The sequence below is a fragment of the Drosophila persimilis genome, unplaced genomic scaffold (genome assembly GCF_003286085.1).
Source record: "Drosophila persimilis strain 14011-0111.01,24,50 unplaced genomic scaffold, DperRS2 tig00000191-arrow-pilon, whole genome shotgun sequence".
In the NCBI taxonomy this organism is placed as follows: domain Eukaryota; kingdom Metazoa; phylum Arthropoda; class Insecta; order Diptera; family Drosophilidae; genus Drosophila; species Drosophila persimilis.
Genome location: NW_020825298.1, coordinates 14,870,234 through 14,887,369, shown reverse-complemented (window position 1 = coordinate 14,887,369; position 17,136 = coordinate 14,870,234). Strand labels below are relative to the sequence as shown.

General features: G+C 40.8%; 2 protein-coding genes across 2 annotated transcripts; both read left to right on the top strand.

Annotated features, from left to right (window-relative positions):
• The first annotated feature begins 12,489 nt into the window (after positions 1 to 12,489).
• Positions 12,490 to 14,135, top strand: LOC6593928. The gene is made up of 3 exons (XM_002019221.2): positions 12,490 to 12,901; positions 12,966 to 13,134; positions 13,197 to 14,135. The coding sequence occupies exons 1-3, from the start codon at positions 12,528 to 12,530 to the stop codon at positions 13,926 to 13,928; spliced, it is 1,275 nt and encodes a 424-aa protein (XP_002019257.1). The 5' UTR covers positions 12,490 to 12,527; the 3' UTR covers positions 13,929 to 14,135.
• Positions 14,136 to 14,775: 640 nt separating this feature from the next.
• Positions 14,776 to 16,546, top strand: LOC6593929. Its single transcript, XM_002019222.2, has 3 exons — positions 14,776 to 15,454; positions 15,515 to 15,989; positions 16,054 to 16,546. The coding sequence occupies exons 1-3, from the start codon at positions 15,087 to 15,089 to the stop codon at positions 16,465 to 16,467; spliced, it is 1,257 nt and encodes a 418-aa protein (XP_002019258.1). The 5' UTR covers positions 14,776 to 15,086; the 3' UTR covers positions 16,468 to 16,546.
• The last annotated feature ends 590 nt before the right edge of the window (positions 16,547 to 17,136 follow it).

Here is a 17,136-nt window from a genome sequence, read left to right as displayed (position 1 = left end):
TATATTTTTTTATTGTAGCCGCCCCCAAAAAATGTCACTCAATTTATGCAAAAACATGGGGGCAGCCAACTGCTTGGATGCCCTTTGATCTTTTGCAGTAAATCAAATGAAGTCGGCATCAAGGAGGGCCCCTCCCTGGATTAGCCGATGAGAGAGGGAGTGGTAATCCCTGGCGCAAATGTCTTTTGCTTTTTCTCTCTAGCTTTGGTTTTTGATTACTTTCTTTGTTAAATTTGTTCTTTCTTTAAGTTTACTTTTTCCTTGACAAGTATTTGGATTTTTATAGAGAGGCCTTCCTTGGCCTTCCAAGTGTGGGCCAAAATCAAAACCAAAATCAAAAGCTTCACATTTCCCATTGCACGCGTTCTACCGGAAACGGAAATGGCAAGCAGCAGACGGAAGTGTCTTTCTCTCTCCGTTTGTTTGGTTGTTTGTGTGTGTTCCTTCCACTCACAATTCAATTTAAATGCGGCACTGAGTAGAGCGTTTAAAGCAATCATGTCCTAACAGGATTTGCAGGACTGCCGCAGCCTTTGGTTAATTATTCCAGAGTGGGTGCCACGCCCCCAAAGCTCACACCTAATTAGTGACGAGAGCACATCGTCCTCGTCGTCGTTGTCGAGTTGCCAAAATCTACATCACAGATACGCCAGATATTTGCAAAATTTACGACTTCTCATCACCGGGTACCGCAACGCCATTCGAATCGAGTCGACTCGAAACCAGGGGAGAACTTAATCCAGAAACCACCCTCGCCCAGAGGCGTGGTCTGGAGAGAGGGAGAATGCTTAAGGGTGCCACATTATTAATCATTGCCCTGAGATTTGCTAGTCTTTGATTAGATTAGCTTTTTTCTATTATTCAATTTTTCAATTTACTTTCTATTCAAATTTAATGAAAACGAAGGGTTCTAGTTTCCCAAAACGGACCATTACTTTATATACTTAAACCTAAGCTCGTTTCATACCAAATCTCATGGAAATTCAGAATTCAAAGGGGTATGGCTATGGCAACCAAAATCTCTTATTTTAGACCAGGAATCGTATGTATACACAATAATTTTCATAATAATTTAATAACGAAAATTTTTTATTATTATTATTATTAATTTTTGTTATTTAATTGTATATTAATTATCAAGCTTTTATTTACAAATTAAAAAAAAATATTCTATTTTTAATTTATATTTTAAAAATTTAAAAAAGGTATATTTTAAAATTATATTAAAAAATAATTTTAAATAAGAGATTTTATAACTCTTATTTATTTTAAAAGAATTGGTAACACAAAATTATTTTGTTCCAGGATATCCCATGAAAAAATAGTGTGGCTGCTGTTTTTTTTCACCCAAAAATCACTATTTTGACCTTGACTTTTTTTTTAATTCGTGAATCTTAGTTTATTTCTCTTCTCCTTTCTTCCAATGCCACTCAATCGAACCCATTCTAAAGGCTTCAAGTTACCCCCTTTTAGCTGCCTCTGGCCAACGGGTTGACCCCCCTAATCAGAAATGCATATGGCTATGTTTACCAAATGAATGCCTCCAGGAAAACAACGGTAATGTGAGCTTTTTAATGACGGCACACGCGCCCCCAGCCACCGACAGGGCAATCCCACTTTTGAGCGGCAGTAGAAAATGTCCAAGCCCCTTGGGGGTACACTGGGGGTACACGGAACAATGCCCTGATTTATGACACCTTGAAATGCAAACGGTAAATCGCATGTTAATTACATTTCAGTCGGAAACTACACGCAATGCCGGGGGCCAGAATGGCAGATGCAACAATAGGCAAAGAAGTTGCCACCGATAGCACGACGCAACAAAATGCACTGGGGAAAAGGATAGCTCTTGAGAACGAGGGAAGATATCATGGAAATCGAGAGGAATTTTCTGACAGAAATAAATAGAGTATGAATAATTGGAAACAAAGAAAAACCCCTAAGGTTTTGCAAAACTTTTTCTTAAAAAAAAATATCTTGAAACAAGATTTAATCTTAGTTTAATTAAGGAATCTAATTTCCATTGATGATTCAAATAAATTCTGGAAAATTTCAGAATACCGCTGTCCACTCTAGAGATTTATTTCATTGCCAATATATCATCGATATCTGAGGAGAAAGTGTTTCACAAATAAGAAAACATCAAACTATCTTAAGCCAAGAATGTAAAAAACAATATATTCTCTGTTTGAGGAGGATTTTCTTGGCATAAATCATCAAAAAACGAATTTTGGCTTTCATTGAATTTTTTAGGTCTATACAAAGATTATTGGGATTCATAGTTAAAATTAAATATATTTTAAATTAAATACTATTAGAATAGTACAAATTTTGGTTAAAATATTGATTCTTTGCTTAATTATACCCGATACTCAAAATGAGTATTGGGGTATATTAGATTTGTGGTAAAAGTGGATGTGTGTAACGTCCAGAAGGAATCGTTTCCGACCCCATAAAGTATATATATTCTTGATCAGCATCAATAGCCGAGTCGATTGAGCCATGTCTGTCTGTCCGTCTGTCCGTCTGTCCGTCTGTCCGTCCGTCCGTCTGTCCGTCCCCTTCAGCGCCTAATGCTCAAAGACTATAAGAGCTAGAGCAACGATGTTTTGGATCCAGACTTCTGTGATATGTCACTGCTCCAAAAATATTTCAAAACTTTGCCCCGCCCACTTCCGCCCCCACAAAGGGCGAAAATCTGTGGCATCCACAATTTCGACGATACGAGAAAACTAAAAACGCAGAATCGTAGAAGATGACTATATCTTCTAGAGTGCAAAATCTGAACCAGATCGTATAATTATTACAGCCAGAATCACGAAAACAATTTCACTCTTTCTCGCTCTGTCTCACTCTAACACACAGGTTTCATGGTCGGTTTTGCCAATTGCAAAATATGAGTTCAAGGATCTCAGAACCTATAAAAGCCAGAGCAACCAAATTTGGTATCCACACTCCTGTGATATCGGACCTTGACCGTTTCCTGTCCAAATTTCGCCACACCCCCTTCCGCCCCCGCAAAGGACGAAAATCTGAGGCAACCACAATTCTCAGAGACTATTAAGGCTAGAGTAACCAAATTTGGTGCACACACTCCTTTAAGATGTCACTATAAAACGTATATCTCAGAATTTCGCCCCACCCCCATCCGCCCCCACAAAGGACGAAAATCTGTTGCATCCACAATATTGCAGATTTGAGAAAACTAAAAACGCAGAATCATAGATAATGACCATATCTATTAGATTGCTGAATCTGGATCAGATCAGACCATTTTTTTAGCCAAAAGGAACAAATCAATTTGCAGTGGCTACGCAGCGCCCGACGTCACGCTCAGACTGATTTTCTGTCTCTCTCGCACGCACTCTTTGTCGTGTCGTTAAATATTAGCGGCGTCTGCCGGAGGAGAGCCATACTGACTTAGTATCGGGTATAACCTTAGAGTTGCGGTGTCCGCAGCAACTCACAACGTTCCCCCTCGTTTTTATATTTATTTCTATTCAAATGTATCTTTCGAGCTAATTTTACACCCATTTCATGATAAATACATCAAGAAAACTATCATAAATCATAAGGAAAACTACCTTTTATCCGTAATTTTTCACCTCAGTGCATAGAGACCTACCATATACTAGTACGCCTCTTGTCACAACTAGTTTTTCGCCCGTAAAGAAATTAGAAACTAACGAAGGCGGCGGCTGGCACGTTGCCACGCTGCCACGCTGCCACACTGCCATTTCCTGGTCGCCAGGCCGCAGCAACCACATGCAATATATACGCGCAACACAACCTGAAATGCAACACCCTCATATCCATGCAACAGCAGCAGGCAGCAGCCACGGGGCAATCAACTGGTGTTTCAGTTTCCATTTAGACACAGACACCCCTTGGAGGGCAGGCACCTGGCGGCGACGGCGGCGTCAGAAGCAGCAGCAGCGTCTGCGACTTGAATGCGGAACAAGGAAATCCATCCACCCCCAAAGACTTGCCGCCTGCCCAAAATAACCCAAAACAAAAGGAATTCTCTCTTTCTCTCTCTCTCTCTCTCTCTCTCTCGTGAGGGAGAGAAATGTCCTGGAAATGTCCTGGAAGTATACCCCTGACTCGGGGATGTTTCCTCTGTGGTCTATTTCCCCTGGCAAGCCTCTCGGAGGGTAGTTTTTTCCCCTCTGTCTCGTCAAATTTCACTTTATCTGCCGGGCTATACCTTTGACTTAATTGCCGGATGACATTTATTGGCGTCCAGCGTGTCATTCAGTCGCATCGCATCATTGTCCACCGACTCGGCGATACCGTGAGGATTCAGGGCCAGTTCCTGCTTTGGTGGGTTGGGGACAAATCCTGGCTACAGTTGCTGCTTCGATTGGTGGGGGGGGATTCCTGGCTACAGTTTGAGCCTTGGTTGGGGGCTTGCTGCTGCGATTGTCAACGCATATATCAAAAGGTACATCTATATGGTCTGTCATTTGGCGGAAACTCTCGGTTTGATGTTGATTTCGAGGCCAGGAGGCATTGTCTGGGGTAAGAGATGTGTATTTACACGGGATGAAAGGTGTTGTCTGGTCTATGAAAGTGAAAGCCAGTTAAAGTCAAAAGAAGGGCTGGAGATTAAAGTGCAGAATGGTGGAGTGCTTAAGCTTTAATAAAGGATTAACCTTCAGAGAAAAATGTGAAGGTCTAACCCATAATTTAACACCAATTTCCCAGGTCTATGGGCTGTTCCCTAGCTGTCAGACAAAACAATCATATTAGCCCTCCGATTTTATCATCAGGAAACCCCTTGATTGCATGTTGTCCAAAGCAATTTACCATTCAAAGCTCTCCCCATAGCGGACACAGAACAGACAAAGGGCTAATATCGGTAATAACATTCAGAGAATATGCAAACATTTATGGAAATTAAATATCCCATTACAAATAGGATTTAATACCGAAAAATACTCGTAAATGCTTAACACTGAAATGAGCAAAACTTTTCGGGCCCCATGGCAACGTTTTCCACGGGATTAAAGGCAGCCCCCAACCCTCCCGCTCAAACACCAGACGCACACAAGGAGCCATATGTCAGCAGGGGATATACAGGGTGCGAGTGGGAGCGAGGGGATGCTGTATCCACCAACAGAAGCACACAAATAAACTGATAAGCGACAGGCGGCTGAAAAAACAAAAGGCGGGGGGTAAAACACCCGAAAAAATGGTGAGGGTACGATGGGAATTATGCAGGGATCCCCGCAGTGCAGCACAAGTGAAAATATGTTGCATGCAACGACAGTAGCAGCAGCAGCAGCAGCAGTGGCAGGAGCAGCGACAAACAAATAAACAATGCGACCAACCAACAAACAAACAAACAAACCAGCAAACTGACAAATGAATGAGCGACAATGAGTGAAAGGGTAGAGAGGGAGAGAGAGAGAGCGACGGGGTGGAGAGGAAGCGACAAATATGTGGAGAGACAATGAGAGATATAGAGAGGGAAATGGGGGGACGGGCGAAAAAGTCGCCACTTTGGGCAATGGAAATCAATTATTCATGCGCTCGGCCACGCAGCTAAAAAGTATGCAAAGCATTTCGTCGCTCTCGAGAGCTGTCGCCGCCCAAGCCCACCCCCAAAGGTATGCAACAGTTTTTCGGCAGCAAGCAGACAGCAGATCCACCAAAACAACAGCAACCAGAAAGGATGGAGCCTTTCTTTGAGTGCTCAAACTGTTGATGCTCTTGCAGATCGATAGATCCTTGGCTAACTGTGGAATATAGTACAATTTTATGTATTTTATGTTGTCTTAGCTGTGAAAAAACCCATAAAAGTGGCCCCTGTGCAGTGCTGGTTGGTACATTTTCAGAAGCAAACCAGTTTTTCTCACAAAAACTTAATTTTTGAACGATTCTTCATTATTTTATGATTCTATTTGTATCATATTAAATATTATGAAAATAAAATAAATAAAAACAATAAAATAAAATAAAAATTATATGAGAAAATAAGAATAAATAAATTAAAAATAAATAATAATAAAATTAAATTTAAAAAATAAGAATAAAGAATAAATAAATGAAAAATTAAAAACTAATAATAATAATAAATAATAAAATTAAATTAAATTCCTTTGAGCAACGATTTTTACAATTATGTTTAGAAATACAAAAGTTTTCATCGCAAAGGCTTGTGTTTCGACCGTTTCTTGCCACGGCAGCTATAGGATAGAACAGGATATAGTAGCCATTATTTCAGACAGATAGCTGTAGAACAGAGAAACTCGAAATCATAGAAGCAGAAGAACAGATGGAAATCATTATAATGGTTCTGCCCTATGCCCTGATCAAGAATCAATACTACAATGGCTCTACGGAATCGGCTAGAAGTAAGTTACTGCATTGCAAACATCTGCTGAAAATCATTTTATCCCCTAGAAAGAGTACAACCAGCCCCTGCCCCAAGAATGCGTTACTCCATTCGGACACACAGAGAGAGAGTGAAAGAGGGAGTCACAGTCTGCGGAAACTCCCTATGATGTCTATGTGTATATGGATGATGATGGTGCCTGGCATTTGTTTGTGTTTGATTTGCCCCAACTGTGATTAAAGGCTAGTCAAACCCGACGACACCCAGAGCGACATTTCACAAATGAAGTTTAATTTAACAGTAGCCAAGCGATTCGAAAAAAGGCAGGGACGCACCCGATAAGCCAGTTTTCGGGGTAGACACATAGGGTAATGAATGGAAACTGGACAGTTTTGAGAACTGAATATAGGGGAGTAATTACAGAACTTGTAGACCGAATGGGCGGAATATGAGTCCAAAAGATGCAACTTATATATTCTGGGTTGAACATATATTGAATCTATATTAAAATCAACGAAACGTGGGGAATTCTCTGCAGATTTGGGGACTGATTAAATTGAATATTTCTAGACAGCATTTACAACAATTTCCACCCCACAAAGACCATCACTACATCCCCTACCTACATCCCCAGCAAAGCAAATACCCTCCTCGTAGGGCAGAGTATATTTCCCCAAAACTAAGGGCCCAATAGAGGGTACTAATTAAATCTGGCCACCGGCGACGGCGTCTACCGAACAGTGATGCACAGCAGATAGGAACACAGACATATTTGCTCCTCAGCTTAGGCGGCCGTCATTCGGTTGCTTTCTTCATCAGAGCAGCGGAGAATCATCGTGTGGAATGGGTAAAAGGAGTAGGAACCAGTGGCAGGACCAAGAACATAAGGACCTGCATGCTTTCAGGCGTAAAGTGTTTGATTATGGTCATTTATTCCGTGCGTTGTCCGTCTGTATGTCTGTATGTCTGTCTGGTTGTCTGCCTGTCTGTTGTGTTGTGTCTACTTTTTGGGACAACCCACGTACACACACACACACATGTATGCAGAGAGGACTCCATTATCCTTTGTCTCTCGCTCCAGGAATGAGGTTGCCATGGATTTTGGTTTGCCTTTCCATCCCCGCACATCATCATGTTTATGTCTGAGCGTACGATTAAAATCCCATACATCAGCGAGGTCCGAATCGGATAAAGGATAGGATGGGTATGGGGTGGCCTGCAGAGGGGTGCTCTATAGCATAGTGGGGGGTTCGAGGTACATTCGATTCTGTCTGGCCTCTCTGCTCACTAATTTGTGTGCAATCGCGCATTTAAACGCTGTTGTTTATTAATGCATTTCGTTTAACGGCAAAATGTAATGCAAAATTTATGCGAAAAACCCCGAAATACACGAAAACTCAGGGGCGTGGCGGGAAAAACGGAAATCTCTGTGTCGTCTGTGTGTTTAACGCAAAGGAAAGAAAAATAAAAAAAACTAAAATGCAAGTTAATTAAGCCGTCATGAACTGCAAAAACACGTGACATGTAGAGAAGCTACCGATGTATGTATGGACTACAAAAGGCCATGCACTGAGCGGAAAAATAGTGGGAAAGTACGAAGAAACCGAAAAGCCCCAAGTCTCGTGTGTGAAAGCAATACAAAATAATATTATAGAAAATATAGAAATCCAGAGGAAACCTTTTCAATCTTGAAAATCGTTTCGAGAGTGGGAACATCTTGTATATAAAGAATACTCTCTATAAAGAAAATATTATGAAAATCCAGAGAAAAACTTTATAATCTTTTCAATCCAGCAGGGTGGGTACATTTTCTTCAACTTATGAGGCTATTTTTGGTTTAAAAACCAATTAAAAACCAACAACGCTTATTAAATTTGATTTTTTGTATTTTAATTAAAAATCAAATTCAAGATTGAAGCAATAAATATACCAGATGAGCTAACATATGATATCTCTGATCCTTTCAGTTCATATTTCTTCTCTTCTTTTAAAAACTCTCATTACTATGTAGATATCTAAGGCAATTTTATATCAGGAGATAGTAAATAATTTTTTAATTTTTATAAATGTTTTTTTTAAGTGTAGGGTGAACTGCGCGAGAATACTGCAGCCCCGGGGCGACTCAAAGGCAAAGAGCCAAACATGGTGTGCCTGGCCTTTCATACGCGTACTCTTCGCATTCTGTTACCGACCCCTGGACTGACCTCTACCCTCTCCCCCTTTCAGAGAACCTCCCCAACGCCTGGGGGGGCTCGCTCAAAAAAGCAACTGGTGATGCGTATCGCAAAGCACGGGAAAACCCCCACTGAAAAAAATGCTATAAAACATACGAGCCAGCGTTGAGGTTTCTCTTTTGCGTGCTCTTCATTTCCGGCGCTTTTTTAGCCGATTCTCGCAGAGTAAGAGAGTATACGGGGTGAAAAGGGTTAGCTGTGTAACAGTTGGAAGGAAATCATTATAAATTCATAAACTATATCTATTCGTGTTCAGTTTTCACAGGAAAATGAAGAAAAATCGTTACTATCTACAATTTTAATGACATTCAGTCATCGTCATTTGGAGTTATAATAATCCTTCTATTAATTATCATAGAAAATAAAATTAATATAGAAATAAAATTAATTTCTTTGATTTGACATTATCGGATTATGGGAATACTTTTTCTGTCTCTGAATTCAAACAAAGAAATTCCGTTAATACACTTTTAATAGGGAATTTACATAAATATTTCCCTAGAAAAGAAGAAAATGGGAACAATTACCCAAATAGCGAATCTGCAAACCAACTCCGAATTACTTCGTCAATAGGGGTAAATATTTGTTCCCTTCTGTATCATTTCGTTTGGCATAAAATTAACCATTATTTCAGAATATCCAATACACGAACCAGCCTCAAGAGATATCCTTAAATAGGGAATTTAAGTTGGGAAATATTTACTGAAATATCCTGAAAATTTACCGAACTTAGCAAATGTTGCATTGGCTGTGAAACTGAGTAGTCTGGACTGCACTCTGTATCTGTGCAGGTCTTAAACGGCATAAGGATTTTCATTTTTCCTGCAACACAAAAATCTTCCCGTAAGAAATTCCCGTCACTCAGCCAATCTTCAAACCAGCTCCAAACTAAGGCATGATATGGGTAGAAAAAAACCCTTTCAAAAACAAAAACCAATTTCAAAAGAGACAGAAATGGGAGGAAAAATTGTATCTCGTAAAACACATGATGGGAAGTGCAGAAATAGTCCTAGTAGCGTTTCCAAAATCTCAGCAAATATGGTGAAATAGCAGGGCTGGTTTGGTTTACAATCAAAATACATACTCATATACATAGTTCCTATCTGCTTTGATGATGGCGTGTTAATGTTGTAGCTGTGCAGGTTTTAAACGGAATAAGGATTTTTATTTTTCCTACAACACAAAAATCTTCCCGTAAGAAATCCCCGTCGCTCAGCCAATCTTCAAACCAGCAATCTTCAAAAGTGCAGGTTTTAAACGGAATAAGGATTTTCATTTTTCCTGCAACACAAAAATCTCCCCGTAAGAAATTCCCGTCGCTCAGCCAATCTTCAAACCAGCAATCTTCAAAAGTGCAGGTTTTAAACGGAATAAGGATTTTCATTTTTCCTGCAACACAAAAATTTTCCCGTTAGAAATTCCCGTCGCTCAGCCAATCTTCAAACCAGCTCCAAACTAAGGCATGATATGGGTAGAAAAAAACCCTTTCAAAGACGAAAACCAATTTCAAAAGAAACAGAAATGGGAAGTGCAGAAATAATCCTAGAAGCGTTTCCAAAATCTCAGCCAATATGGTGAAATAGCAGGGCTGGTTTGGTTTACAATCAAAATACTCATATAGTTCCTATCTGCCGATTCCGCTCTACTGATAAATGTTCAATGCGTGAATGACATAAAAAGTTGTATCTACGAGTTGATCTGCTGTTGGGCCATACTCGTGTTGAATTGTCTACAGAGGCGTTGGGTTGGCTAGAAACAAAAACCGGAGTGGGTTTATCTATATTTTGGTAATCTTGAGTAAACACTTTTGATATGCTTGTCAACAGATACGGAAGACTAGATAATGTTTTAATTAATATATTCAACAAATATTACGTACACACTACTTATTACGGCTACGATTATGGGTATGACCACACCCCATTAACAGACTTATCGTGATGATACGGTTCTCGTCATTAAGTGGCTGTATTTTGAATGGTTTGTGACTTTAAAATATAAAGAAGTATATATAGGGTATATAGCTTCTATGCTGCTTATGCGAAAGGGGGATCATACATTCGAAACCCGAAAACGGAAGTAAGAATAATAAGAATAATAATCTAAAATTTAAAATATATATTTAGCTATATTTTGCCATATATTTTTTGTTTTCTGAAACTGTGTGCCCTTTTTCTTCTCAAAAGTCGACTCCACTGATATTGCCAATTTATCCACTATTTACCAATCTATGTGAACAGGGAATTTCCCAGTCTGCTTGTCGAACTTCTACTTGATTCTACGTGATTCAGATAGCGTTCCTTAGGTATGTATGCCTTCTAGATAAGGCACGAGTAAGACCCCACCTAGAATGACATTGATTTAATCTAAAGATTGCGTTTTTCGGACCTAACGACAAATTAATCGTCTGAAACTACGCCCTTGTTCCATCCCAATTCTATTCTTTGAAGAGAATTCTACTCTTTCCTCTAATTTCCTCTTTCCTATATTTTATAATCAGCATGCATCAAGCGTGCGAATCCGAAACCACTGCCGTCATGAAAAACAATCTTAAACTACAACTAAATTATACGACACACGCCGCCACCAAATACAAGTTCACCGATACATAGGTATACGTAGAGCCAGCACACGCGTCTAATACGAGTACATATCACTGTGATGATAACACAAAAAGCAAACATTGAAATACTAGTTCTGTTGACCCATTGACAGGCGGTGCTCCAGCGATATGTTGGCTGGAGCACCGCCTGTTTGGCTGCCGCACTACCCGGCAAACACCACACACGAGTGGCAGAGAAAGGTCTCAACAAATTGGAATCTCCAGAGAGTTCCATTCATGACGTGGCCGGACAGCCTGTTAGTCGATGTCAAGAGCCACGAAAACCGAATTAATTACTGCTCTATCAACCCACTATCATGTGTATTCCAAAATCTCTCATTAGCGTTTTGTTGTTTTATTTTTTTAGTATTAAACAGTCAATGACAATGCACAAAACCCCCTGAAACTAGAGGAAGCAACGAGATAGAGACTAGTGTCTATTAAGGGGCAACAGTGGGACAGCAGTCATTTGATTAGGGATTGTAGAGAAGCTTGGGATATGATAGACGGTGAATGGAAGAAAAGCAAACAATTAGTTCTTATAAAAAATAATAATAATAATTAGTAACAATTATTTATAATATTCTTATTTATGATAGTTATTACTTCAAACTTGAATGCCTATAATTATATTTAAGAGAAGAAAACTATTAATTTAAAAAAAAATTGGTAAAAGTCCCTTTTTTTCAATTTTAATTTTTTTTTGTGTTTTTTAGTTTCTGGGAAATATTTTACAATATTTGAGTATCGATAGGAGATATAATTTTCAAGCATAAATTCATTAAATTTTAGATTGAAATTCGTTTAAAAAGTAAAAATTTAGGGACAATCTTGTAGATATCAGAGACTTTTAACAGGCCCTACAAATTCTAGGCAAATTATAATTAATGCCAGAGTAAAAGTAAAGATTAAATTCCCATAGAACAGGATAAAATATTACGATATTAAGACACCACATTGTCTACTCCATTCCAAGCAATATTTAAGTTACGAGACTATCACTTTTTATAGTCATTCTATCATATCTATACAATGTACAATAGAAAAAGCAAATAGCGAACCCCATTTAGAAACCGCCAATAAACATAAAAATGAACCACTTTCCACTTGTTCTAGTACCACTGTCCCATCGCCCGCTAGTCGCTCATGAGTTCACTTTTCATGATGACACCACAGAGCCATTTGGAGAGCACAAAAAAGTACCTGCCGAAACCCAACGACGGAACAAAAATTATAAAACGCTGCGTTCTCTGTGGCACTGAAATCAGTCTTCAACGGAAGGTTAGCGCGAAAGTGTTGCTTGACAAAGAGAATTCTCTGGTGAAAATCGTTTGAAAAAAAACATCTCGAAATGGTGGTCATAAATAATAAGCAAAAGATTTCGGTGCCCGAGTACCTCAACGAGCAGTTCTTTACGGAAACTCTGGAAGAGGGTCTGCGGGAGACTAAGGTTACCCTCAAGGAAATCAATTTTGAGTGGGGCAGCAATCCGGGTGATAACTACTGCTCGGCCATCTATCGCGTTCTGGTGACATTCGCCAAGTGGTCGGATAACAAGGAGTCCGAGAAGAAGGAGCAGCTTTCCCTGATTGTCAAGACCATTCCGATCACAGAGGCCACACAGTTCCTCGAGGATGTCAGTGTTTTCATCAAGGAGAAGCAGACCTACACTGACATTCTGCCACGATTGGATATTCTCAGTCGCGGCGACAAGTTTGGTGCCAAGTGAGTGAAAGTTTTTCACCCAGAAAGTTCTGTTCCAATTGACGTTCTGTAACTCTTTCCTTAGATACTACCATTCTGTAAAGGGTCCCGTGCAGACGATTGTCTTTAGCGACCTGAAGGTGGAGGGCTTCAAGGTGGCTTCACGCGAGTCAGGACTCGACTTTAACCATGCCTCGCTCATTCTGCAGCAACTGGGGAAATTCCATGCCACTTCCATGGTGCTGGCCAATAAGGTAACGGAGTCTTCACATCATATATACAAAGGAATTTCTAATCAGATATCTTTCCTCGTTAGGATCCAGAGATTGTGAAGCAGTACACGCGCGGCATGCTCAGCGAGGATATCCTCATGAAGAGCGACACCTTTGAGAACATGTTTGGTGACTTCCTCAAGGGTCTCATCAAGAGCTCTGCCGGATGGCCCGGCTACAAGCACATCAGCGGACATCTCCAGCGCTTGAGTGACAATTTCAGGAATGTGTGTGTAGCGGCTTCAAAGCCCAAGGCCGGCGATCGCTATGTGGTGCTCAATCACGGCGACATGTGGACCAACAACTTCATGTACGGCTACGACAACAAGGATCAGCCAGAGGTGCCCACGCGTGCCATCTTTGTCGACTTCCAGCTGTCCTTCTACGGCAGTCCCGGCTGCGATCTGAACTTCTTCTTGAACACCAGCCTCAAGTTCGAGTTGGTGCAGGAGCGTCGCGAGGAGCTCATCAAGGTGTACTACAAGGCCTTTCGGGATGCCCTGGAGTACGCACGCTTCGAGCACATTCCCACCTACGAGGATCTGCTCTACGAGCTGCGTAGCCGCGAGACCTACGGTCTGTTTGCCCTGTTTGCCTTCCTCCCGATGATCACCATGCCCAAGGAGTTGTCCTCGGACAACAGCATCGACAACATGCAGGATGAGGCCTTCATGCAAAAGAAACTGGATGCCATCTTTGCTCAAAAGGCTCTCAATGACTACCAGAAATGGGCCCTCAAGCGTTTCGATACGCTCGGTGTCTTTGGGGACTACTAGACGGAGGAGTTTTCTTTCCATTCGGGTTAGGCATTCACTAATTATTGTGATAAAAGATATACACGGATATGATGGCACCGAGCACCACATCTGTACAACAGAGCAGCCTGCATATTGTAGATTTTGAGTAGAAGTATCTACAAGTCTCTATACTGTAGAAGTGGATTTCAATAAACGAATCCAATGAAATTGGATTCTGTAATGGAATTTAAAAACTATTTTAATGGGGGGTTTCCTATCAGCAGATATCAGTGGTAGCATTGGGTATTTTTCATATTACAATATCATGATAAAGCGAATGATATGAAGTGGAAAATTCAAAGATAGCACAAACCCAATAAAACTTTGCTAAATCTTGGTCCAAGTGTGAGAGCTGGCTTTTTAGAGGACTATCAAGAAAAACATACCACTTTTATTCTACGTCCTTGCTCCCAGCTGACTCCTTCGCTCCCCTATGACGAGGCACTTTGATGCTCGACACGCACGACAGAATGGTACAAATGCGAATGCCCGAGAATTGCACAAGCAACATAAAAGCCGTGTGCATGACTGGGCAGATAGATACACGGCTGAGACGCTCCAGGGAATGCTTTCAAACAGAAAGCCCATTTTGGACTGCTCCCTAATTTAAAAGAAATGTTAAAACGACTCTAGGGTCCCGTTTTCATACGAGAAATTATGAAATTTTTCTGTTTATCTGTTTATTTATAGTGAAGGAAAGTTTTTTACCGTACCAACAAACTCGAATGTTAAACCTTTTCCAAGAACAATGTAAATGCTTCCTTAACTAAATCCAAATCGAAATGCAAGTATGCTCTTTCCAGAGAATACTTTTCTAGATGCCCAGATGACCCAACAATTGATTAATCTCTAAGTGCAAATGTTTGCACAGACTCTTTTCATAAATATAACTCTTTCTTATGCATCAATCGCTTCTCTTCAGTCATCTTCATTATAGCTTCAGTTGATCAAAAAACCGCACCGCTAATCCCAACAGAAAATGCACTTCCATTAAGCCAATTGATGGCAGGTCCAGTGCCCCAATGCCCCGAACCCATTAAAATCAATTAGAAGAAACAGAAATCAGTTGGAAACATCGATGAGATTTCACATATAAGACCATGAATAATGCACCGATCCATGGCATATTGAAGCACCATGTCGGACACAACGGAGGAGCAGCTGCCGCTGTATTTAACACCACAGTTCTTCAGGCGCACTCTCGAGCACGGCCTGCAGCAGCAGGACCTAAAGGTCCTCGAGGTCCATCTGACAAATCTGACGCGTGGCGGGGAGAACTACTGCAGCAACATCTACAGGGCCTCCATCAAGTATAAGAATGCGGAGGGGAGGAATGTGGAGACATCGCTGATTGTGAAGTCGATGCCGGACGAGAAGCAGGCCATTCTGGCCAGGCTGCACATCTACAACAAGGAGAGCATCTTCTATATGCACATCAAACCAAAGCTGGAGACGCTCATGTGGGGCAGAGACGATGCCACAGAGCCCTGGACATTGGGCGCCAGGTGAGACCTGAGATGGAGGCTTTCGCTCATGCAAATCCATTGATTTCCTTTTATTTGCAGACACTACTACTCCACCACTCAGCCCGAGCAGACCATCATCTTTGAGGACCTCTGCTCCGAGGGATACCAATTGAAATGCCGTCAACTAGGCCTGGACATGGATCACGCCACGCTGGTGATGCGAAAACTAGCCCAATACCATGCCCTAACCATGGTGATGGCCGAACACGAGCCAGAGACCATCATCGACCGCTATCCCTTTGGACTCCTGCACATGGACGCCATCAAGTCGGAGCCTTTCAAGCTGCTTTTCGGCACACAGCTCCTGAAACTGGCAGCCCTCGTGAGCGATAGCGAGGGATTTGGTGCAATAACCTCAAAGCTTTATCGCTACCACGAGCACTTTACAGAGCGGATCCTCAAGTCGGTGTATCCGTTGAGGGGAGATCTGAATGTCCTAAACCACGGCGATCTGTGGGTGAACAATATATTCTTTAAATACAATCAGGAATACAAAGTGGAGCAGGTGAAGATTGTAAGTGAATCAGTGTTACCTTCGAAAGAGCCCCTCTTTAAGAGTACTTATATCCCACTTGCAGATCGACTTTCAGCTTTGTTTCTATGGGAGCCTGGGCTTCGACATCAACTACTTTCTGAACACCAGCCTGGAGCTGGAGGTACTCCGTACACAGCGTCAGCGCCTCATCGACATCTACTACGAGGCCTTGGTTGGGTGTTTGGAGCAGATTCCTTGGTCCAAGCCACTGCCCACCTATGACGCCGTCATGGCGGAGATACGGGCCCGCGAGGCCTATGGCTTCTTTGTGGCCTTTGGTTTCTTTCCGCTGATGAGCATGATCGGGATCGATTCGGAGGATAACTCCCTGAAGAACTTTCACGACGAGACCTTTGCCCGAAAAAAGGTGCAACTGATGTTCGAGGGAAATGCTCGAACGCTGGAGAGCTTGAAGTGCACGCTGAAGCGCCTGGATGAGATGCAATTGTTCGACTGAACGATCGCAGTTATTTATAAATTACTGCCGCCACCCTTTCGCAAATTGAATAAAGAATTCGACAGACCTGATTGCCATCTAATCAAACGTCTATTCACATTCTGTTTGCTGTCGCTTGACGCTTTAACTAAATTGTTTTGTTATATATTGTATGAGATCATACAGGTATTAAGACAAACAAAATCACCAACGAGAATAACGCCACATTGCATGCAGATAATGGCAGCAAAATTGATAAAATTATATGAAATACAAGATAATGGCAACAAATTTATAAATTATAAGAAATATAGAAATTTGGTTATTACTTAAAAATATAATCAACAGATTTTCACATGGTTCCCATGAGGGGATAATTACCTATAAATTTGCATATTTATTTCTAAAAATAAACAATCCTTAAATGGTTATGAATTTTTACTCCCTCTAAAAGGGGGAATTGTAGCAAATAATTTATAAAATATGCCTATAAATTTTTAATGTAATAAATGTAATTTTAAAATACAATTTTAATTTTAATTTAAAAAAAAATTTTAAATATTTCATTTTGAAATAGTGTAAAATATGTGTAGTATAGTGCCATAAGTGTTAAAGAAACGTGATTAAATGGCTGAAATACAGCCTAATTTCCCTTTTAATGAATAATGGAGCACAGAAATTATATTTTCT